We start from the raw sequence: 25,861 nt of genomic DNA, 5'->3' as shown, positions 1-25,861 counted from the left end.
ACTGATTTCAATATGGATTTCACTAAATCCGTTTGTGTGATACAGCCCCTTCTGAAATGTGTTTTTTTTTTCACTTGTATTGAGCAATAAAGATTACTCATGCTTACATATACAACACACATTTCTCCTTATTGTTGTGACTGCAGTCTGAGCACCATCTGTCTGTTTAAACTGCATTTTCTCAGGACATACGGTTGCTTTTCTGTACATGTCAGCTCCAGACTGCTTCTTCCTTGGTTGGGAGTATTTTTCATCAGTTACGTCAGCTAAGAAACCCACGGACAGCTCAGCAAAATGGTACGTCTTGGCACTGGGCCATGGACTGGACTTTAAGAAACACAGTAATAAATCCTCTCCGAGGCTCCGAACATACTGTATTTGCTGTAGTATCTGTTTCTGCATTGGGCTGTTTTGGTTGTTCTCTTTCAGGTACAAACACGGAGAAATGGAAGGCTTTGCTCTCTGCTTTTCACATGTTCTTTCACTGTCTGTCACATGCATGTTGTTTTTTCTCCATTCTTCCCACACCAAGATTCACCCTCTTGCTCGCCTCACACACAAGCATGTCCCGCTATCTTCCAGCCAGTGAAATGAATTTCAAATTGGAACCCTTTTCACTCAAATTCTCAAGAAAACTACTTATGAAATAAATCAGCTGTCCCAACAAACAAGCATTACATATCAGTAATGTAGTGGTACCACTTCAGATGGGTCTGATCTTCTGCAGGGTTTTCATACAAACATTTCCTCTAATAAACTAGCATACAAAGAAGCAGAACTCAGACCCAGTGTACGTCTATTTGGTGAACTTCAAATGTCTGTTTTCCTTTGAGGAAATAAACTATTTCCATTAACCTGCTTGATGAGGAATACTCTAACATGATAACAAAAGATAATCACCTTACAGTGATTCTGCCACTTACATACGTTGTTAAACATTCATAAGATCTTCAAGACAATCTTTAATACATCATCTTTAATATTTAATGTGACTTCTACTTTTCTTTTTGAACTTCTATTGTAAACAGTGAAAGAAACGGTGACGCTTATTGTTCAACAATTGAAAAACAGAAATGCAAATGAACAAACAAGTACACCAGCCACTATCGTTTTTGACAAACTTCCCAAGATTGTCTGACTCGTTGTGATCATTTTGTAATTTGACAGTACTTGGACGAATCCTGTACTTGATCTGCTGTCGGACATTGTCATCATTTTGACTGTATTGCATGTAACATCTGTTTTATTTGCATGTTCTCAGGAAATATGCTGGATGTATTGTTCTCGGCATGTCAGCTTGAGATTAGGTCGTGATGAATGTAACTGGTTGGATGTGTCTCCGTTGCTTCAGGCACATGTTAGAATCATGAGGATTTGGTTGTTATGAAGAGTAAAATACTTTGCCAGACATGCAGGTATGAACATGTTTATGTGTCAGAGAAAAAAAGGACACACATTTATTCACAGAGGACTTGCTTTCTTTCTATTTTGCACCTTTTTCTCCCTACATCTCTTGCATCCATTTTTTGTTTGGATGCAACACACACACACACACACACCAGAGCTGCTGAACTTAGCATTAGGCAGTGATGGGAAGTCTGGAGAGGCAAACGATCAATTGATCAATCAATAAACCTCTATCTGTTATAGTGCTGCTCCCAATCGCTCAGTACTGCTGCTCTCTCTTTCTCTCCCCCCTCTTTCCCCCTCCCTCCCTCTCTTTTATCTCCTTCCCTGCTGTGCAGAAAAAGCTCTACAAATATACAACACAAAAGCAGCCAGACAGTAAATGATATTGGCATGCATCTTTGCCAACTCTCATACATATTCAGGAAAACTGGGGACTTAAGTGTGTGTGTGTGTGTGTGTGTGTGTGTGTGCGTGTGTGTGCGTGTGTGTGTGTGTGTGTGTGTGTGTTTGTGCGTGTGTGTGTGTGCGTGTGTGTGTGTGTGTGTGTGTGTGTGTGTGTTTGTGTTTGTGTTTGTTTGTCTCTTGGTCGCTTGAGTATCTGCCTGAGTGCAGCAGGACTAGGTGTTGATCGATATCTAAAGCTTCATTAACATAGACCCTCTCATAAAGACATTCACTGGACTGCCAAGAAAAAGCCACATTGATGCAGCATGTACACACTTTCTGGCAGCAGTGGCATTTACCGAGCGACCAGCAGGACCTTGAACAACAACAACACGCTGTCATGCTGTCTGAGGGGGAAAAAATCACACTGATGTGATGTACACGAAAACGCAGTATGAATGTCTGCATACACAAACAGGTGTGGACTCGCATAACTTGGTCTGATGTCTTGAATCTTATGACTTTAGACTCAAACTCGACTTTGACTTTGACACCACTCCTGCACCTCACTTGGACTTTATTCATTTGACTTGAAATGACATGATACCACCCATAAGCCCAAACAGTAAGTTATATTTTGAGAAAGATTTTGAGTGATTGTGGTAAAATGTGATCCTGGAGAAACCTACTGCAGCAAGAACTACCACAGAGGCTGTTTGAGTGCTCTGCCAGGTGTTTTGATGTCTGTGGACAGACCGTGACAACTGTCACTAGACTGTACATGTGTGTACTAGAGAACAAAATATCATCTTATTTTCAGGTTAATCTAAAAGAAAATACCTACCCACTATAAAGTGCAGGTCTGCCTTTTCAGCAACGAAAACGATGGCTCTCATGTGAATCTTTGCATTTGTTTTTACATTTATCTTTTGTTGCAAATGTTGAAAGATAGATTCACTCAGGGATTCAAAACTAGATTCACAATTAATAGCATTTTGTCAAACTCCAAGGCACACCAAATCATGTTTATTTGAAATGTTGCCAAATTTAAATTAGAAATGCCATTACATTTGGTGAAGGCATGACGTTTTCAGGACTTGAAACACAACGTTCAGGACTTGCACTTGGGACTTCAAAGCCAAACCACGAGACTTACTTGTGACTAACAACTCAAATGCTTCCATACACAGTACATTTTACAGTGAGGGATTTGCAGAGTATGTTTTGTTTCTTCACAATCGTTAAAGTTCCGTTGCAATTCACGTGTTATGAGGCATATACGTGTCAAGGCTCTGCCTGCCTTAAATATATGTGGTAACATGTTGGCCTCCATGTAACAATGGCAGAATCTGTTTCTGAGAAAATTGAATTTGATTTTTTTCACATCATTTTTCTCTTCTCACATATGAAATCCTTTTTTTTGCTTTGGTGGGTTGAGTGGTGTTTAGAGGAAACACTGGCACCGGTTGTGTTAGCTGTGCTGCCAAGAGAATCTCAGGATACACTTGAGAAACAGTCACAGTGATGTTTTTTTAATGGAATACTTTCCAACAATTAAATACGAGCCCTGTTTATGTAGCAATTACATGACAGTCAAACCATTGATCCATGTTCAGCCATCTGAAAATAGCATTAAGGTAAAAGGATGTCCATTAATAAATTACAGCATGCCGCCAGAAAACCTCACATCCCAGACTTTGGTATCTGTAATCTCCTAAATATGTAGATAAATATGAAGTTAGTGCATGTTTTGAGTAAGCCCCATGGCCCCCTGGTTTCCTTGTATGACCATTGAAAGTCCATTTATGTTCTCTGATAAGCATGCGGGGTTGTCGACGGGAGAATCAAACGAGGTCACACTGAACATTTCAAAGTGCTTTCTTTTTCGAAGCAGAGAATGATTCAATTTTAAAAAAGCCCTTGTATTTCAAAATGGAAAGAATTTTTTACTACAGCTGCTCTGTAATCATTTTCATCTTTGCCCTGCACAAACTGTTCCTATACAAAATGTCCTGTTCCCACACGGCACTCGCAGTTTCAACTATCCAATTTCTCACAACTCTCACCCTTTTGTAAGGGTCAAGCTGACCAATACAAGACAGGAGATAATGTACGGCAGCACTGTGGACTCGCCTGGCAAAGATGAGAAGAGAGAGACAATCTCATGGTCACTATGTCCATGTTCTCTGACTCTGACCACCAACGAACACTTTCCCTTTTCAAAATGAACCAGTTCTCTCAGATTATTCTCTCTGTTTGGATTTGCACACGGGTGCTTCCGCAGCCTCTAAAAATAACAGAAAATCACTATTAAAGAGAGTTATTTCTTAACAGAACTTAGTTCCATTTATTTAGAACCCAATTACTGCAGAAATGTGACATTTACAAAACAGTTTCTCCAGTTCTACGACCTGAAGTTAAAGACCGATGACCGTGCAGTGAGTGTTTTTTTGGTTGTTTTTTTTACATTTTGTTCATTGTTCAACCTTTTTTCTGAACATGGTGCCTGTTGAATTGATTTAGCAAGTTTCGCATAATCGAGACACTTTAAAGAACCATAGACGGTTGACAAATTAAAAGAACATTTTGGCGATTTTTGCCGCAACTTTAGAAGAAATATAGTGCGATAAAAGGTTCAATATTTCGCTTTTAAAAGTACGTGAGTCGAAGTATAACTTAACATTAAATAGAAATATTCAAGAATAGGACAAGTACCTCAATACTGTACTTGAGTACAGTACTTGAGTAGTTGTACTTCCCTTCTCCATCATTGCTGCTGTCAGATTGAGTCATAATACATTCGTTGCCAGGAAACTTAGGAGCTGATTCGCTGCTTCGTTTTTCTTAAAATATAACTTACTGTTTGGGCTTATGGGTGGTATCATGTCATTTCAAGTCAAACGAATAGAGTCCAAGTGAGGTCAGGAGTGGTGTTAAAGTCAAGTCGAGTTTGAGTCTAAAGTCATAAGATTCAAGTCATCAGACCAAGTTAATGCGAGTCCACACCTGGGTATGTGTCACTAACCAAGCAGCTGGATCATCAGGTACTTTAACTTTATAGTTGAATCATATACATCTGACTTCGAGCTGGGTATACTGTATGAAATACATGCATGTTTTGAATGTTTTAGGTAGAGAGAAGGGGAACCTTTTGGTCAGTTTCCTGACATGGAGCCATTGGAGGGCTGACTCCTGCACTGAAGCCATCCGTGAGGAAATCGCAACCAAAGCGATACCAGCGGCTTGTATATTTTGTTTGGGGAGAGGCAGTGTCGCTGTGATGACAGGTAAGAAGTGTTTGCTTTTAAGACAAGCTAGTATATTTAAACCAAATACTGAGCTTAATGTGATCTCTGCTCTCCGTGTGAACTGTGAGAGAGACTTCTGAAGAGGGTAAAACATGCTGTGATCATCATGTTTTCACCCGTTAGTCTGTAAGCAGTTTATGTAGGGATGCACTTTACAAAGTTACATTTTTTGTTGCTCAACTTTAATTTGCAATGAATGTACTTGTGTAATTATTCGTCAATAGATCAAGACAGATCTCAGAGAAAAGCCTGCTTGTGTGCAGATCAAAATAAATGGACCCCCTGTGGCTGAGATGGACAAAGGATGGAGAGTTTAATGCAACATGATAGAAACACTACTTTGCCTGCTTTCACCTATCCAGTCTTTCCTCAAAGTGCTCATGAAAGAGAGGACACAATTTTAAGACATCAAGTGACGTTTTTCCCAAGTTTGAATCTCCTGGTTGTTTTTAGCACAGTAGCCAATCAGTGCAAAAACTTTGATGTCATTTATTTTAATTAAATACAAATTTCTTTATTGTTGTTGGTGCAGCATTACAGCATGCCAATACTTTACTTTGTCAGATTCTTTGTAAGACTCTGTTATCGTTAAATAAATGACTCACTTATAACAACACATTACATAGTTATATTTCAAATGCTGTTATCAGTCTGTCGCTGTCAGGTTACCGTGTCAAAGAGCGAGCCCCCTACAAACTGGCGCCACTGGGCCTAACAGCTTTTCATGAGTCAAACTTATTCGAATGTATCAATAAACACAAAGCAGCCACACAGGAACTAATATTGTGATTTAAATGAAGACATATTTGATCAAATAGTAAGAATCTGACCAGATGCTGATTCTACAGTTGTGCCGACACATTTCGGTCAGTGCTCTGAAAGCAGCCTCTTCAGTTTGTGGTTCAACTCATTCAGCTTTCGTTTTTCTTTTTCAAAAGTTGTGCGGGTGAGCAGCTTTCTTCGAAAACAAACTTCAAGAGCTGGAGGCAAAAGCTGCTTTTCAGCAGGGAGAGGGAGAAGAAAGGGAGGAGGGTGAGGAGGAGGAGGAGGAGGAGGAGGTGGCGGGTACGCGGAGCATGCTCGCTCGGCCCCCAGAAGGAAGCCCTGCTGACCTTGAGGGTGTCATATTGATCGCTCAGCAGTGAAGAGCGGTGTGTGCATGTGAGAGGGAGGGAGGTGATGGAGGCTTGTAACTCCGCCAAACAAGGATAAAAACTGAAACCTGCGCTAATGATGAATCATTGATAAGTGGACAAGGGAGAACTTTCTTCAGTCTCTCGTTTCTTCTCAGTTTTATTTTCCTTTTTGTCTTGCTCTCTTAGTCTCTAACATCTTCTTTCTAGCTCTTCTCTCTCCATCTCTTTTCTCCTCTATGCTTTCTTTACATCTCTTCCTCTCTCACTCCCTCGCTGGATTTCTCTGTTTTTCTTGCTCTCTTGTCAAATGTCAATGTTAGCATTCGCTCTCTCTTCTTCTCACCTTCTCCACTTCACATTTGCCGTTTCACTTTCAATCACTCCTTCCTCCCGCCCCTGTCTTGACATTTCCGTCTTGTTCGAGCATCAGAACTCAGGTTTATGTTGACGCTTCCCTCCTTACAGGTGCTTCGAGGGGCATGAACACATATAGATGCTGCTGAGGTAACTCCTTCGCTCTCAGCCTTCACTGTCTGATCTGTTTTGTCTTCCAGGAAGCTGCTGTCACTTTGAGCGGGTTGTTATGTGTAATTTTGTGGAAACTGTCAAGCTTCCCAACAGGCCTTTTTAAGCCAGCCTGCTATCACCCTTTATGTTTCTCAGAGTCCAAATCATTCTCATTTTTGCAGCATTCAACAATCGCACAGAATTCGTTCTTCATTTAAAGAGTACGTCCTGAATAAATACAACTTAGCTACAATCTTTCACTTGTTCACACACTTCAGTGTAAATAACAGCTGCTTGCACTTGGACTTCAAAAGATTTCCTTCATTACCAGACAATTTGTGGCAAATGGGACTCATCCAGGATACAAGCCCAAATTTAGTTTGGTGAAATGCAGCCCTGGTGTGGTCTTTCAGGCCAAGACTCGGGCGGTGTAGTTGCTTCCTCCTTCTGAATGGAAGGCTGTGCCACGGATAAGTGGATGAGAATAGATGGATGGATGGAGAGTCCGATACAGTACAATATATTTTGCACTCAGTGTTTAACAGAGGCATCTGTGGTGTGATGAGGTTCATCCAACCTTGCAAAGTGAAACCATGTGATTACTCAAAATTACTCAAAAGTGTTTCATCAACACAGTTCTTTACTCCACTGTTATTTGGGTTTTTTTTCCCCTCATAGTTTATATATTACTTTAATCACAGAAGGTTTTTTTTTTTCTCTGCAAATGACCCCCTCCCTCAACCTTAATACGCTGTCTTAAAGTCCCTCTCTCTCCACACACACAATGTCAACATGCTGCATGGCACATACACCTGGATGTCTGTGGAGCATGAGGACAGGACGGCATGGGAGGAGGAAGTCGACAGTGGAAAAAGAGAAGGCTGAAGACTCGAGGGGAGAAATCAGAAGGGCAAAACCGTAATGTGACCCAACATCCTACACACGAAGAGAAGCACACACACACGTGCAAAAATGCTTAGACGTACAAGAAAACACACTTAAACACAAATACTGATGTCTAGGGGGATGCAGAGAGGCATTAGATAGATTATTTCCTTCCGAGCAACCTCATTCACCTCTCCTGGAGAAAGAAGAAACCGCACATAAGACCATAAATACAAACACACACACACACAATGTATGTGCTCGCTGCTTCATCTGTCTTGCACCCCTCCTCTCTGGGGGGTCATAAATAAATCAATGCCAAAATACTGCATCTTCAACAGTGCAAACAAGAGTCACACACACAAACACACACCAACACACAGGTACAGGCGCATTTGGACCTTCACTGCATCAAATGCTATTGGTTCAAGTGGTTATTGATTCCTAAAGAAACTGTTTCAACCGCACAAAATTCATCCTCAGAATGTTGATTTCTTGGGTTGCTTATCATGAATGCATTATGCTTTTTTTAACAAAACTGCGCGACTCAAAAGTCAACTGAATAGAAGGCACAGAAAACAGTTCCTACACCAAGCTTATGTATCTGGGATTTTCTGGAAGCTGAGTTGAGCCAGTGATAAATAAAGATGATCGTCAGTATGCTCGCAGTTCTTTAGCGGCACGACGAACACGTCTACATTTGAAAAAACAGCATTACCATCGTTATGTATGTAGAAAAGGAAGGAGTGATGGAGGTGTTGTTAGTGCACAAAGTATGAGGAAATTTCAACAAAGCGTCAAAATGAGCGAAACAAAGACAAATCAGTTATCAGTAGGTCAGTATGATGCAGAACAGAAAATAGATTAATTGCACTTGTAGCCATTGCAGAAGTCACCACAGTAGTGTAACATCAACATGACGAAGGCTACAGGAGCTCAGTTTAGTCGACGTGCATGTTAATCACCCGATGAACCTCCTTCAAACAGCAGCTGTTTCCACCTGAACGGGATGGATCCATGGACACATGATGGTCTGCATATTCAATGAGATGTATTGTGCAACCACAAACACAAATTTTGAGTCCCAGAAATTATTATTTTTCCTTTGTCATCATAACCTGTCTGATCATAATACATGAAGCTATCCCATGTTAGACTTTGGTCCTAGATTATTACCTGTTGAGCTGAAATAACCACCGCGAGGAAATTGTCCAATATATCCCTCGTAATGTGAGCAAGAATGACCAGGTGTCCCGCAAGTGAGACTGAAGCTGGATTCATACTCCTGCATTAATGGGATACGTGCTTCAAGTCTGTGGCTTAGCTGAAGCTAAAAAATGTATCTGCCCGTCAAGGCTGTTAAACATTAACAACTTGTCTTTAGTAATCTCTTGCTAGCCTCCGTGAAAGACAATTTGGAAGCAATAGCAGGTGATTTTGGATTCATCTTTTAAAATGTGTTTTTGATGTATCCATGAAGCCATCAATGTCCACAAACAACAAATCACCATCATTCTTTGGGGCATTAATTCAGTTTATTCATTTAGTCAACCCAAACGATGGAAGCCACCAATGGTCAGGAGTCTTACCTTTGATGCCAAACTTGGAGTTCCCTCCAAACTTCAGAACAACCAACATTAGAAGGAAACCGGTGAAGGCGACAGCAGCAATGCCCACCACCACGTACACCTGCAAAATTAGAAAACAGACTTATAAATCTCCTATGCTGAAGAGACAATCACACATAATAAACTCCACAGCAGAAGGTGCAAACCACAGGCAGATTTTCTGGAGTAGTGCTATATCTTTTTATTGTGCTGGATTCATTCAATTACTTCAAACATTAAAACAAAGATGCCTCACAGGTCACACAAATATACAGAATAAAACAGGCACAAACTGTCAACGGCTGACTGAGGCCATCAGCAAAGAAATAGAGACAGAGCACAACAGTAACACGTGACTTACAGCGACTCTGTCTTCAGGGGGGTCTACAGGGGGGCCCTCTGTTGATGGAGAGAGAGAGAGAGAGAGAGAGAGAGAGAGAGGAAGAGTCACTCGAGGAGTGAATTGCAGCTAGAGTAAAGGACTATATAATAGTATGCTTTCTTGATTAAATATGACCTGTTGGTCATCTGCTTCTGTTCCCGCTGAACAGCTTGTTCAGCGGGTGAATTTAGTTCAAGGCGGTTAGTACTTTTCACTTTGTTAATTGACAGAGCCATGTGTGAGAGCCATTCCTGAATGCTACAGTGTAGACAAGGCTAACGTTAGCAGCTCTGGCTATTTCCTTTAGTTCCCACAACCTCAGCCTTGTTATCTGCGGTGCGTTTGCCAAACACTTTGGTTGGCCCTCATCCTCAAAGGCTCTTCTTTCCTCATGTTAAAAGTAAAACACGATGTTTAAACATACAAAGAATTAAGAATTAATACAAAAATTAAAAAGTATGAGCAGCTAATCAGGGTTATCCAGGGTATTGGGACGAACTAACTCTACACTGCAATTCAAGAACATTGCTGTTTCTTTGTTTACATGTTTTCATCACGTTATTGCCTGGGACGTAAAGCATTAGCCTAAGGGCTTTGGAACAATATAATGTATTTAGCCAAGTGTATATTTAAAAGCATTTTACAGTGTTCTGATTTTAGTCAGAAGCATTAAAAAATCTGTTTTCAACCAACTCAAGGGGCTAACGTTGGATTAGTTACAGCATGTTCACCGGCTAGAAATGAGAAGATGCTTTTGTCTGCCTCTGTCTAAAATCAAGGTACATCTGCCACCATTATCATTGTGAACTATGTGTTATGCGGGAACAGAAACTTGATAGGCATATCAATGGTAATTTAAGGGGGTAGGGCTTAGCAATGTTTGTAATTAGGAGTGAGCAAATAAAAGGCGTGGCAGTACCTGTGATTAGATCTGCAGAAGGGGGGGGGGCAGTGTTGGAGAAGCAGCATGAGAGAAAAGAGACAATAGAGACAAATTAGGTCCCAAACAAATCAATATTCTTAAAGTGTAAATTATTTGACATGCACTCCACAAACAATGTTGTCAGTCATGCCTGTTCTCTGAGCTTGTTTAAAAAAACATATTCATTACTCAAACACCATACACAAACCAAAAAACAACATATATTTAACATGCACGACATCAGAAAAAAATTAACAAATAACATCGGGGGACACAGTGTGGGAAAAAGACAAACAACAACCCTAATCCCTAGCTGCAAGGATGTGTAGGTATGTAACGCACCCTCAGCAACTTGAAAGAAAAGAGAGAAAGAGAAAGATTTCTAAAATGTAATTTGTGTTACTTGACGAGGATGAAAATTATGAGATGTTAAACAGAAAGAAACATTGATCTGAGAACAGTGACACTATGAACACACAATGAATCTTAACTGGATTTGTTGGATTTAACACTTTTACATTTGATAAAAACATTTGTAGCAATGAATATTTATTTCACTCACCATAATAGTCTCCCGTCTCCTTCTCCGTTCCTGCACATAAGGACAAACACTGAGATCAAACACTTCTTGGACAGTATCCACACTCCTGATTCAAGTTATTTCTTCGATTCTGACACGTTAGCCATTTGCCTGATATACCCAAGGAGGTAGAAACGTTGTTGGCGTTTTATTGCAATATGCAGATACTCTAGATTTGTACCTGTATTGATACTGATTCTTCACACAACCATCTGCATCTTCAAAAAATGATTTCATGCCAATGAATGTCTTGCAAGTCACATGTCTTACTTTTATTGTCATCATCTTTACGCTCACATCATTTAATATGCAAAACATCCACCACATTCTGTGTTCAATCAATTAATAATAATTATAAAAGCTCCTTCTTTAAATCTGGTGACTACCTCTAATTTGCTCATACAAAACTGCCAGTATGACGTCCCTTTTTTTGCAAAAAAGTAGTCTGTCATAATCAAGCTGTGAGACAGCATCAGTGAGAGGAACATGTTTTGAAAGTCTAAAGGGGGAGGCTTCTCCAGACAACGGTCAAAAGCTGCTCCCCATTTACTGAACGTAATTGTGCGACAGTGACTCTGTAACAAATTCACAATCTTGGCATAAAGAATGAGGAACAAATTTGCAAAGAGAGAGCGATTTAGAACAGCACAAAAGACCTGGAACAGTGACTGTAAAAGTGATTACAGGCCGGCTACAGCCATGGCCTGAGGCAGTGTGTTTTCGGGCTGTCCGTCCGTCCAGTCCATTGTTGTGAGCGGGATACCTCAGAAACGCCTGGAGGGAATTTCAGTTGCACTTAAGCTTGAACTGATTCGATTTTTGGGGGTCAAAGGTTAATGTGACCGTAACTCAAGAATTCATATGCTAATACTTGCAGTTATTGAACAATTGTTTCAGTTCTGTACGTTTTTTGAAGAAAGTAAAAGCTTGATTTTCTACAGACAACAATCAGCTCCTCACCATCCCAGGGCTTACGCATGAAGTGAGCAACCACCTCCTTTTCGTCCGACCCAAATTTGTTTTTGGCCAAGAGCTTGTAGCGCCCATTGTTGAGGTGTGTGGGGCTGTCCAGCTGCAGGCAGCCGTGGTACTCCCTTTCTGTGACGTCATGAATCATGGTCATGATGAACTCCCCCTCTGTCACCGCCTTATCGTCCAGAAACCACTGTAGCTTCGGCTCTGGATTTCCTGGCAAGGTAATGAAGACAATACAAGAGACTCTATGATTTTTACATTTTTCTGATTTTTATATTATAAGTCTGTCTTCTTTGCTTAAGTAGACATTGCTGTGATTCCTATATACTCTGACACTATTCAAGATTTAGATTAATTTCATGCCTAAGGACATGATGTGGATGTCTGTCTTACCTGACATGCTGAAGGGGATGCACCAGTGATGGTCAGGGATTGCATCAGTCAGTTTAATGATTTTGGGAGGGACTGAGTGTAGTAGAGAGAATAGAGAGTTTAGGAGCAACAGTGTGAGGTACAAACAGTTCAGACTGAAAATAAGATAAGACCGAAGAGCAATTCAGATGTAAAACTGTCGAAGCATGCAAAACACAGTTGTCTTCTCTAGCATTTAATTCTCTGTTTTAAAGACTGCACTGACAAACGCTTTGACACAATAATCTACATTGAATTAGGTCAGCCTGCCAGAGGGCAAACGTACAAAGTATATCCAGCAGCAGCGAGGACTCTTTGTCTCCAACGATGTTCTCAGCTGTGCAGCTGATCTTGCTGTTGTGGTCCAGCGAGGACAGGTTGGACAGCCGTAGCACCGAAACCTGGCCTGATGTCTCGATCTGAGCGGGTAAACACATCCATACATCAGCATGAAGATTTGGCTATTTTCTCAACACATACAAGGATTTTTTTAACTCATAGTCACATAACTTTTGATTCTTGGGATATTGTATGGGGATGTTTACGTGAAACTGCCATGAGAAATAATCCCTCATGGTTTGGTCAGATGTGGCCTTTAAATGTACCGGTAAGCAGATTATTTACAAGTTAAATATGTTTTGGATCGGTGACGAAGCGTTGGATTCGGCTCATTCAGCAAGTGAAATCACATTCATGGCACTTTATGTAGAAGGTAGGACTCAACGTTAAGGCTTCGTCCAAATGCTGTTGGACCAAGACTCGCTGCCACTGTCAGTAATCACACTCGCTGTCCCTCAGCCAGCTCTCCCCCCTCTCTTTTTACTATTTTCATTACACTCTCCAAAGTTTGCATGTGAGTTTGCTTTTGTACTGCCTGAGCTGAGCACAGGTTCCAAATGTCTATGGGATCAAGGAACAGTGAGGCATTTAGGACTGCAAATCTCTTTCTTTTTTTAAACTTTTTTACGTGTGAAATAAATAGGAAAAGTATAATCTACCGGAGCCCAAGGTGACTTCTTCAGTAGGCATGTTTTGTCAGCACTATAAGAACCCCAGGCTTTCCGTTTACTATCATGTATGACAAAGAAATGCCCGAACACCTCACATCTGAGAGGCATGAACCAGCAAACCTTTGACATTTATGTTCAATAAATGACTGGAACAATTAACATTAACAATTAATACTATTTTTCTGTCAAACAATGAACTGACTAATTGTTTTCATTTATATGTAAGAGAAGTGTAATGCGTAATCCGAACATATCTTTTGTGTGTCCGTGTCTGTGACCTGACCTCATAGTTGGAGACCAACGCCATGTTCCATATCAGCTCAGGTGACGGCACCCCGGAGGTGGCACAGGACAGATCCACGTGCCTCCCCTCCATCAGTGTCACGCTGGATGGGCTCAACGTTGCCATGGGAACCTCTACATACAACCAGGGGGTGGGAGGAGAGGCAGAAGAGGAGGGTGCCAAGGTAGAGAGAAAAGGGAGGAAGCAAACTTAGGATTCATGGCCAACTCTTGTATTTTCAGTTAAAACACAAGGCACGTAACAACCTCCACAATAAGAGTGGAAGAGCAGGCAAACACACACACACACACACACACACACACACTACCCTAGACCCCAAATTCAATCTCTCTTTCTCTCTCTCTTGCTTTCATTTAAGCACACTCACCCCAATCAAACAGTCAGACAAAGAGACAGAGTTCAAACACAGTGATGGTTACACTGATTACTAGTTCATGTCTTCAGCAGCCCAAGTACCAAATTGATTGGACACAGTCTGAAGCCTCAGTCAAAAGCAAAGACACTGGTGCTGGCCAGGAGGTGACCTGGGTATGACCAATCAGACTCAATCAGAGGCTTGCCACCCTCATCCCCTGTCCAATAGCATCCCCGATGAAGAAAGAAGGGGAGAGAACAAAACGAAAAAGAATAGACAACGAGAGACCAGACAAGGTCCAAGAGAAGAGGAGAAGACAAGAGACAATGATCAAAAAGAAGAGAAGAGACAAGAACAAAGAGAAAAGATGAGGAAACTAGACGAGAACCGAGAGAAGAGATGAGAAAACAAGAACAAAAAGAAGAGAATAAAAGAGAATACAAGATGGCAAATGAGAGAAGTGAAAAAGAATAGAAGACACAAGGGGAGAAAAGACGAGAACAAAGAGAAGACGAGGAGACAAGAGGAGACAAGAGGAGACAAGAGGAGACAAAAAGAAGAGACAAGAACAAAGAGAAGATGAGGAGACAAGAGGAGACAAGAGGAGACAAAAAGAAGAGAAAGAACAATGAGAAGAAAAAGAAAAAGTCAGCAGACTAGAACCAAGAGGAGAGAATAAGAGAAAACAAGAAAAAAATAAAGAGAGGAGAAGAACAGAGCAGGATATAAGATGAGAACCGAAAGAAGAGGCAAAAGAGAAAAGGAGGACAAAAAGAGATGAGTGTCGACAGCTACTGCAGATAAAGCTGGACAGATTCCTTATCGAACCCTCTCCCCTTGTCCCCTCCCTCTCCTCCTCCATCTCTTCTGTCCGTCGGCAGAATGCTTATCACCAGGGCAACCCACTTATCACTACGGCAACCCACTCAATCACTGTGAGACGCAATAAAAACCAGTGATTTCAGTGGTGGCCGGCCAGCTGCCATATCAGGACCACATATCTCAACAGGCTCTCAGTAAATCAGCTTTCTCCTGACTCTACAGCCATCTGCAGGTCACACACACACACACACACACACACACACACAAAGCTACACCCCACAGCGCCGTGATCAGAATAAAATGTCTGTTTTGATGTGAGTGCAGTTGTCATGACCTGTTAGTACGTAGAAAATTGTTTCCATGTAAGATTAGTGCCGCTCGCAGCTTTGGTAGTCAAACCAGCCATGACACCCTGTGTGATTGTAATCCTTCAGGATGTGTTCAGACTCAACAAGTGGGATCGGAGAGGAATTTACCGTGATTAGCATGGCAGACCAGCCGGCGTCTGTGACGACACATGAGCCACGACGTGAAAAGATTTCTGTATTATGTGCTTCAGCGTTCGGCCCGTGCTACAACCCACCTTCAGCCAGTTGTAAACATATGGAAAATACTGGCAGTCCAGTGTCTGCAGAGGGTGAGCCTCTGTCGCTGTCGCAAAATGTATTTTCATTGAGTTTTTTGACAAACGAATCACAACTCAAGGCCCGCTTACTAGCGTTCAGATATGCAAGTATATATACTGTACAGTATATCAATGCATAAGAAAAGGAGGCAGAAGTAAGAGAAGGAAGCATGAGAGCAGAGGAAATATCTTTAAGAATAATCAAAAGAAAAAAGGATGAGAAAGGGACATGAAACGTGATAGACAGTCATTCCAGCCAAACAAATAGACAGAAAGACAGAGAGGGAGGGAGACAGATGAAGACAGAGTGCTGTGATGTGACCAGCAGAGGTCTGGTAATCCATCTGCTGTCATTTCCACGGCACATTTCCTTTGAACGACTGGTTTCAAATAAAGCTTTTATATATCTTATTAAAAATCAGATTAAGCCACATACGTTTAAGGTGTAATGAGTATGATGGTAGGAAAAGCTTACATTTCTTGACATTAACGTCTTTTTAATTTATTGTTTCAATCATTGTATCAACAAAGAACTGACCAGGAGTGTTTATACTACCTGCAGCTGTTTGAACCCCAAACAGTCCACCTACTGTAGCATTGGACTGCGGTAATAGTGAAGTTTTGCTTGGGTCAGCAGTGGGAACAGCCTGTGTTTGCCAGCCTTTCAGAGTGGAGCTCCAGCAGTGAACAGTCCACAGAGAGAAACAGGCAGAGAGACATATGCGGGTGGCCTGAGAGATCAGTGTCAGCCCGAGGGCATCGTTGGGCACTTCCTCTGCTTTGTGCCTTCCTCATATGTCATTCAGAAATGTTCAGACAGACAGAGGGACAGACAGTCATACATGCCACCGACCGAGAGATGGAAAATGAGTAATGAAGAGGAGGAAAGGCAGCCTGTATGAGAGAGGGGGAGGCAGGAGATAGGGAGAAAAAGGCCAGCAGTTGGGACTTTTGGTGCATCACTGTTAGCCCTGGGGCATCATCTGACACCCCTGCACCACCAGGTCCTCCTCCTCATATGTCACACTGCCAGGGGGTCCCCTGCCCACCTCTCCAGGGACCCTGCTGTAACTGTGCTAATGCCAAAAATAACCTTCACTAATGGCAGGGAGGCGGAGGGATCAATAGGAGTTATCAATGACATTGTTAGCTGCCTGCATGCTAACTTATTGCTTGTGTCCTATGCTATGAGCTATTTTTGACCAGATGACAAAAATACTTTCAGATCCATGTTCTTATTAGAGAGAACGTTTGATTGCATTTCAACTGATGCCTATTAAGATGTTCTGACTTATTACTTATTGTATGTTTTCTAAATTAAAATCTTTTATATTTTCACTTTACAGTAACATACGGGATCTGACTGAACTTATTGCCCCGAAGGCTGGAAGTATCTGCGTTTCATTGGCTTGCTCAAGCTCTAAATTATTACTAAATGTCACCGTTAGCTAGATTTGTGCTAGATTTGTGTAGGTTTGTTTTGGACAGTCTGATGGCTCAAGGTGAAATCTGACTCTGTTCATGAAAAGAGGAGAGTCCAAAATAGAGAGATTCATGAGAAACTAAGGGAGGAAGACTAAAGCATCAATTTACTGATGACATTTATGCAGTCAAGCTTGATAAACACTCCCATAAGCAAGTACATAAAAGGATTGTGGTCTGTGGAAGTCTGTCTGGGAGTGACGGTAAGCATGCTGCTTAACTTGACATTGTAAGTAACTGTATGCACTGCTACTGGAAATAGAATTTTCTGGTTTGTAAACACATTATTCCTTTTAGGGAACAATAAATATTGTGTATTTGCAACTTAAACAAAGATGCAACATATTCTCATTAAATTTTCGCAATTGAATCTGAAGGAAATGTCTTTTATTGCTCGTAAAAAAAAGGTGATTATTGCTGTTGCAGTTGAGTATTGCAGCTTTCCTTAGGTCCAGAAAGAATTCCTTCACTAACGACCGAAAACATGATGATTCAGAGAAAAAGGAAATTAAATCTGCTGCAGGTCCCTGGTGCCATAGGACACAGTGCAGATGGTCTTTATAACACTTCATTTTATTGTCATACATGCAGCGATATTTCTCCACTCAGCGTCTGTGTGTTGGTTCACACAAACGCTCCCTCTCGATAAAACATCTTCCTGCTTCTTTAATGTTCTGTACAGTGACCTTTCTACATCTACGAGCAAATTATGTCTGGTTATGACTGTAACCAGTCTAGAAGGCGACGTAACCTCTCACACAACGCAAAACAAACACTACTCTGTAGGTCACATATGTCGCGCTCCTCCAACTGTCGGCTAATCTATACATCATATGAGAAAACTCCCTCCAGCACACAGATAACATCAGCCCGCAGAAACCCAACTACATTTTTAAGCCCTCTATAAAAGCGGGGCTCATTTGGACATTTGTTTGCTTGCTCATGTGTAAGACATTGTAGCTCTTTGCACTGCGCGGTGTCGAGAGAAGTTACAGGCTAAGCAGAGTACTGCGTAAGTGAAATACAGTGTGTGCAGCATCCTCACTGAAGCCTGTTGAAGTTGACATGTACCAGCTGCTGCTGATTACTGCAGTGGCTGTAGTTATTGCATGGATTTTATTCTTTCACAGCTATTCTCATCGGTTTTACAGTAACAACAAACTTTTTCCAGTCGTTCATTCCCCGCACTCCTCCTGTGAGAACCAACCAAACACTTAGCACACCTGCAAGAAGAAGTTCTAAACAGTATATATCCTGCTGTTAAACACAAACACGTCTATGCAGACACATACATGAAAACAGATGTGCCAGACACATGCAAAACATATGAGAGAACGCATAATCAAAATAAAGATTTGGGGAAATCCTTCTACAGGAAACCATTAGGAGTACTGTTTTCCTCCAGGTACTTCAACATTTTGCACTCTGCTACAGCCTGTGAATGTCTTTTCCAGCTTGTTACTCAGTGTGTGTGTGTGTGTGTGTGTGTGTGTGTGTGTGTGTGTGTGTGTGTGTGTGTGTGTGTGTGTGTGTGTGTGTGTGTGTGTGTGTGTGTGTGTGTGTGTGTGTGTCCTCACCACAGTTAGGTAGTATCAGTCTGGACAGCAGCTTGCGTCTTCCTCCATCCTCAATGCAGCGCAGCTCCTGAGTGTCTGCTTCCTCTCCTAACCACAGCTTGATCCACATGTTCTCACAAGAGCAATGCAGAGGGTTCCCTGTCAGGATCCTACACACACACACACACACACACACATACAAAGTCAAGAATTGTCGAGAACAGCGTGTAGTAAATTTTAAATGACAAAGCAATAGCTCAATTGAATTGTGCTAGTGTCAAAGTGACTTATAGGAATAGTTCAACATTGAGAGAAATGTGCATATTTTCTGCAATGAACATATAACTTATGTCTGTTTGTTAGATATGAAGCTTCCAACAGCAGCAAGTTAGCTCAGCTTTGCGTAAACACTGGAAACCGGGTGAAATAGTTGGCTCTGTTAAAAGAACACCGAACAAACAAAATAGAACTCACCAACAAGCACGTCTAAAGCTCACTGAATAACATATTAAATATTGTTTGTGTAAATGTCTTTTTTACTCTTCTGTTCATAGTAGCGATTAAACAAGGTGGTGCTGTTTAGCTTAGTTAACTACGGAGAGAGCCAGGCTAGCTGGTGGAGCAAGTTTGCTTTTATCGATAGGTGTCATAGCCAATCACACATTTACAACGCTGGGGGGGTTAATTGCATCTTGCCCACTTCAGCTAATCTCAGTCTTCACCCTGTTGCTATCTAAAACTAAATAATGATAATAATGTTTTTCTGGCTCCAGGAAATCTCAAGATTGCAGGCAGCTGTATCCCATCGGATATATATATATAGGTGACATATAGGTGATATATAGATCACAGATCCAATAGTTTATCGACATACTGTGATGATAAATGGGAGGTAAACCACAGAAAGAGAGCCAGGAACCGATCAACTGACAGACACAGAGATGGACAGACTGATACAGAAGGCTGAACTGAACTCACAGATAAGACATGTTGAGGTGTTTGAATATCCTCCAGGACAGCGATGACAGGTTGTTATCTTTCAGATTCCTGGAAATTAAGTCGAACATCAGGGAAGGAGGTTGCGTTTGCAGAACCACGTCAAAATATTAGATTGCTGTTTCAGAAACTAACAACTCATTTTACATGCTCCAATGATCCTGAATTATTTTCGTCATTAAAATCAATTGGTGCATTTGATCAATATAATAAGTACCAAACTTGACTCATGTTGATCGTTTATGAATCCTGTTCAGTCGGAACCTGAGCCTGTCACAGTTTGTTTCTTTCTTTTGATAATATCACAAATACATTTGGATATACATTTCCTGTTCATCATTTTCAACAATGAATAATCCGACAAATTAATGAAATTGAAACATAGCTGTACATTTTAAAAGATGAGACATTTCTAACAGGTTCGTCTTCAACAAAGTCAAACAACTCACCCACTAAAGGTGATGAATAAATCTGCACTGTGGCTGTCAAGTCAATAGAAAGCATGAACTCACAGGTACTGTATCTTGATGTTGTTTTGAAAGGCCAGCTTCGATACGTATGTTAGCCTGCTGTTGGTCACCGTTCTGACACAAAAACAAATACAACAGCGTCATTGCCGTCGCCATCATGAATAAAACGATTATTAACAAGAACTGCAACATCAACAACAGCGAAAAACAGGATTTCAGGTTCCCGATCAATTTAGAACAGTGGATTTTCTAACAGGTCGTAGGATACACACAGGAAACCCGAATTCTGCTCTTATTATTGGCTTATCACTAATCCTAAATGTAGCATCTGAATACCGACATCGGCAGATATTAGCATCGTTATATAAGTGTAGGTCAATGGTGTGTGGTTATAACTGAAAGAGACGTTGAAATAAACCAATTATCAGTCGATTTGGTGACCTTAAGACTAATGATGCCAACAAAAGCTCTCCATCTGAAGATAATGTACATCTTATGGATACATTTGTGATTCATTTATTATTTGTGTCACATGGACTTATGAGACACCATGAAATACTGTTGCATTGGTGAAACATTTTTCACAGATGAACATATTTAACACAACAAACAAAGTGTTATCTCTCCAGAGAGACCAGTGAACCTGCCGGAACCCGAACATAAAAAGTAATACTAAATTGAGGTTTGTACCAAACATTAACAGATCATCTTCCAGGAACAATTTAAGCATTATGAATACAACTCTGTAATCTGGTTTGAGAAATACAAAAATGAATGAATCATACAAAACAATGATTTCACCCCACTAATCCAGGGCTCATTCACAAGTCTGCCACAGTGCAACGCCAACGCCTGCACATTTGTAAATTTACCAGATGTCTCAATAGAAAGCTTCTTTCTACAAGAGGTGCCTTTTAATATTCCTACACACTGTCCATTACTTAGCACTGTTAAAACCAGATGCAGACATCACCATCTGATATGAAAGAGTGGGTCTGGCAGATGTTTTGTAACTGATTCATCTCATCTGACATTAGCACAGATTTTCATTTCCCCATTTTTAACATGACACACCAATATGTTACTGCCAAAACATCAAGAGTATCTTATTTGTATCAAGACAGAGTGTGACTGTGCGTAAAGTATTCCTGTATGGGACTGCTGTCTGTGATTGTGGCTCAAACACAGCGCTCGTTTTGTTCCCACTGGGTCTCACCACAATTACAAGCATACATTTGCAATAACTTGCTTACTAATCGGTCTACCAAATGGAATATTGGCTGGGGAAATTGGCTGGTGTCCACTTAGCAGGGTATACTGCAAGAAAGTGCTGCTTGGTAGATAATTCTATTTTTCAGATTAAGAAATAAAATGAGACACAGATGCGTAGCAAAACACAGTAAATACAAAATCCTGCGATTAACCAAAGAACAGAAGAACTGCCTTAACCACATCAGGAGAATCACCAGTACAGGCAAAGGATTACAACAAGCCAAATAACTCAAATGTAGGGAAATTGTTCTTATGTCTGCCCTAAAATGCTGCATTTATATTGAGCCCTAAGAGTATGTATAACAGGAACATGATATGTGATGACAGCCACAGAATATCAAAATATGTAACATAAAAACAGTGTGTAATCATTGATGAGCAAATGTGCTTATTGACAACAGCTCTGTATAAGTGTTTGTCTTGTTACTATAAGCCATAACAAAACTTACAGGTTCCTGAGATTCTTGTAGTAGTGCAGGTCTTTGTCGTTGATGGAGGAGAAGCTGCCCTGGTTGACGATGTAACTGTCAGGGAATACAAGTGTGTGTCAGCAGGCCCATTTGTTAACGGAGGGAGGCATGAACAGAAGCATTTCGACAAGACAAAGGGACATAACAAGCCCATATAATTAGAGTTCAAAGTTAAAAAATGAACTGCGGCTGATCAATGGCACACGAGGGGAACTGGTAGTTTGTAAAAGTTGAGAAACAGGCACAACTCTCCTCTCCTTTCCCCTCAGCTGCACTGGAGGAAGGCACTTGACCCATTCAAGGGCAAACAGAAGATGATTGTGGGCAACTCCCTCGTGTGAATGATGTAAAACTGTGAGAACGGATTCTGAAAAACAATATGTGTACTTTTCAAATGTCACCGCTCTGGGTCCACATGTCTGAGAACATTTAGAGATAAAGAAAACCAGGGTAATGTCCCCTACAGAGGGAACATGCTACCGTCACAGCAGAAGAACCTCCAGTCTCACTGTTGCACGCACTGTTTAGCTAAATCACAAGGTCATTGAATAATGATTTTCATGTGGTCAGACTGGGAACAAAAAAACATCTCGAATTAGATGCATTGATTTCCAAGATTATTACCTGGCGGTAGTGAAGGGCCTTCAGTCTACGATTTGTTTTTGTTGTTAATTATTTGATATGTTGTATTTCACCTCTCTCAAGTCTCTAAGTTATTATCAAAATAATAACATTTTTGTCACTGCATGACGATGGACACGTGAGAATTGAAAAGACAACGCCTAACCCTAAAATATTTTATAGGGGTGTCCTGGTGGCCTATTGGGCTCCAAAATGCTGTACCACACCACACACCATGTAATCACAACGTCCCCGCTTCGAGTCTGGCAGGAGACTTTTGATGCTCGTCCCCTCTCCTCTCTGTCTCCCCTCATTTCCTGTCAAACCTCCGCCGTCACTATCGCATCATGTGAAAAAAGGCCGTGGAAAAAATAGTGATAACATTTAATATGTGCCTTTCAATAATTGAAGAAGCTGACCCAGAATGTCAGCATTATTACAGTGCACACTGATGAATTACACACATTCTTTGAAAAGGAGCATCTTCAACACACTCTTGGATAAAATGACTTTCAGGGACGAGTCGAATTGCCTTACTTATAACAACTAAATTAAATTCTGATTAAATGTTTGTCAGGCACACAATGTATTTGTAATCTATAAATCGCCAATTACAGCTTCAACAGTAGCAGCAAAGTAAATCAGCCAGTCAAAGTCAAAGGCAGACAATGTTCCAGTTCAAGTAAGACTGCTGAATAATAATGCCAATGCCAAATAGAGTGCTGCAGCGAGGGCGTATTTTTGTAGGCCAACCACAGAAGTTAGCAAGCCAATGGTATTTTTCCATACATTTTTTTTTTTGGACACAAGTATATGATACTTGCATGTTTTGTTCAGCGAGACAATCTTCACAAATGAGCCCCAATTTAATGATTTATGTGACGGAAAAATGCAATCGCCATGTAAATTGCTAGCATTAGTCTATGTACGAACTATATCACTGTCGCATGAGCGCATGTATAAACAACAAGGCTGTGAAGGAAGACTATTTTTCTTGATGGCATTTTGTCATTTGCCACTTGTTAGCAACCGCCTATTTTAAGACAAATAAAAGCTTAAAAATCCACGAGAGGGGTATACAGACGTATTTTATATCGTAAAACAAAACTAAATCTCTTGAGCTTTAGTTAACCGGATCTTATTTCAGGCATCGAACCAAAAGCCCATTCAAAAAACCCATTGACTTCCAAACGTGGATACCGGAAGTGCAAAATTGCTAACTCATTTCTGGGTTTTAGGACTCAATCCTGCAGCACTCTCTACTAAGAGCATGCACATACTGTTTATCCATCACTGGTTTTTCATCACGTTTGATGTACAATTCACTTCATGTTTGTCTGCGTATGCAGGAAGGAGTTATGCGTTGAGTTTTTACACCCATGTCCATCTGCCCTTAATGCACTATGATTGCCTGTGGATGAGTATTGTGATACATTTCCTCATTATTAAAGATTGTCTATGAAACAACTTCCTTTGTTGTTTGTATTGTGTTAATAGTTATGAAAGAGCCAACACCCCTCCCAAAAAAGAGTGAATATTGATCAATATCATTTAGCACCTCCTATGTCTACACTGAAGGATTTTAGCAGATGGGATTATGATTTGTTTGACTCACCTTTTATACCAAACACGTCCATACAAGACAGAGATGACACATCAACACAAACCGCTGTGTGTGAGTTTTTACATCCATTTAGGAATTCACAGTGACATTGAAAGCCAATTGTATTCTGTGTGGGCAGATGATACCAAATAAGGATGTATATAACCAATTAACACAGACAGAGAATGCGACAACTTATATTTCCATGTTTTGTTTTGTTTTTGGCAAGGTCGTTTTGAAATTAGACCACGCATGGGCATCCGTAATTTGTCTGTTTACATCAGACAAGCACTAGATGGATGAATTCACCAGACTGCTGGCTCATTGAAACATCCCCCAAGGCTTCTCCCAAGTTCATCTCTGACAAGTCGTTATCAACAAGGCCGTTTATTGTTGCCAAGAAATATATTGCTGCAATTCAATATTTCAATCTCCTCTTTCAATTGCTCTCGGATATGAATTCTGGATTTATTTCTATGACGTTTTATGAAAAGAGGGTACAGTAGCCTATATGTATGTATATATACATATATATAATATATATATATAATGTATATATACATTTCAAATGCACACTGAGATGCTGCATGTATTATAAGCCAGCCTTCCGAGGAGGGTTCTTCAAATACAAGCCAAATGTTGACTCGACTAGAACAATTCTTTCTTTCTTGAACATCGATTTTTTTCAGCTTCTGTGGTTCATTTAAATACACTCATAAGCCATCTTGGGAAGTGTCTGTACAAATATTTGGACGGTGGTGTCTTGTGTGCGTGTCTCGTTTCACACACACACTAGGCACATGCACGCGCCCCCACACGGATAGGTCTTTGTCTAAGATAAAGTCTATCAACCTCAAATGCTTTTTTTTTTTTTTTTTTGAGCTAATTCCACGCCAGCGATGACAGGTATGATATGATGATATGATGGCAATGAGTCTGTCATGCAATAGGTTACACATGATGCGTGTCTCAGCCGAACCCGTGCCGAATAAATGAATATGTCTTAGATTTATATCCAAACTGGTAAATCTGTAAATTCGCTTTAGATTCATGCTTGAGATTAAGATTAAGTGCAAAAACAAATCTGGACCGGTTCTGGCGCTTCCCTTGTGGACCGTGTCAGTCAGCTCCAGACACAACTATGATGGTTAGAGGACATGGCATTCCTTTATTTGGAAAGTGTTGGAAAATACAGCCAAAATTGATAAAAGCGGGATGAATATGAAAAGGACCACTTATGAATCCGACATGTCCCTTCTAAATCTGACGCGTATGAGAGAGACACACTCACATGTCGGTGATGTTCTCCATCTCTGCCTCGCTCTGCAGGACGGGGAAAGCATTGATACCCCGCTCCGGATCCACGCAGGAGATCCTGGTGCTGCTGCAAGAACAAGAGGGCGGGCATGCCTCCGCGGACAGCCACGGATCTCCAGAGCTCACTGACACCCCGATAACCCCAACCCACCACCACCAGCACCGCCAAGACCCAGACCCTCTGCCCGGTGAAGAGACAGCCCCGCTCCCGGGTCTCCAGGCGCTCATCTCGGGTGCCAACTTCAGCTATAAGGCTCGCTGAACAGCCCCCACTGCCCGGCCCAGGTTGGCTGGGTTCAGTCCCGGTTCAGCCAATCAAGGAGAGGAGAAATTAAGCAAAATCCGATGTCTGGGGTGGATGCAGGCGGCGCGGCTAGAAAAACATCTGTCTTGACTATGCGATGACAGAAAAGAGAAAAGAAGCGGAGAGTGTTCCGTCCCTTTCCTGTGT

At 41.1% G+C, this 25,861-nt stretch overlaps 1 protein-coding gene across 1 annotated transcript in view; it reads right to left on the bottom strand.

The window, feature by feature from the left end:
- ntrk2a (neurotrophic tyrosine kinase, receptor, type 2a) overlaps positions 1-25,638 on the bottom strand; it is a gene marked incomplete at both ends in the record, with an annotated part of 63,269 nt that extends 37,631 nt beyond the window's left edge. The window contains 11 exons of the mRNA XM_079269443.1: positions 9,220-9,319; positions 9,599-9,638; positions 12,027-12,309; positions 12,490-12,561; positions 12,794-12,926; positions 13,801-13,934; positions 18,683-18,831; positions 19,640-19,708; positions 20,170-20,241; positions 21,849-21,923; positions 25,385-25,638. Of these exons, the coding sequence (XP_079125569.1) occupies positions 9,220-9,319; positions 9,599-9,638; positions 12,027-12,309; positions 12,490-12,561; positions 12,794-12,926; positions 13,801-13,934; positions 18,683-18,831; positions 19,640-19,708; positions 20,170-20,241; positions 21,849-21,923; positions 25,385-25,638 (1,381 nt within the window). The remainder of the gene's footprint in view (positions 1-9,219; positions 9,320-9,598; positions 9,639-12,026; positions 12,310-12,489; positions 12,562-12,793; positions 12,927-13,800; positions 13,935-18,682; positions 18,832-19,639; positions 19,709-20,169; positions 20,242-21,848; positions 21,924-25,384) is intronic.
- Between the last annotated feature and the right edge of the window lie 223 nt (positions 25,639-25,861).

This window comes from Melanostigma gelatinosum (genome assembly GCF_949748355.1).
Source record: "Melanostigma gelatinosum genome assembly, chromosome: 6".
NCBI classification, from domain to species: domain Eukaryota; kingdom Metazoa; phylum Chordata; class Actinopteri; order Perciformes; family Zoarcidae; genus Melanostigma; species Melanostigma gelatinosum.
This window is presented reverse-complemented; position numbering and strand designations above follow the sequence as displayed.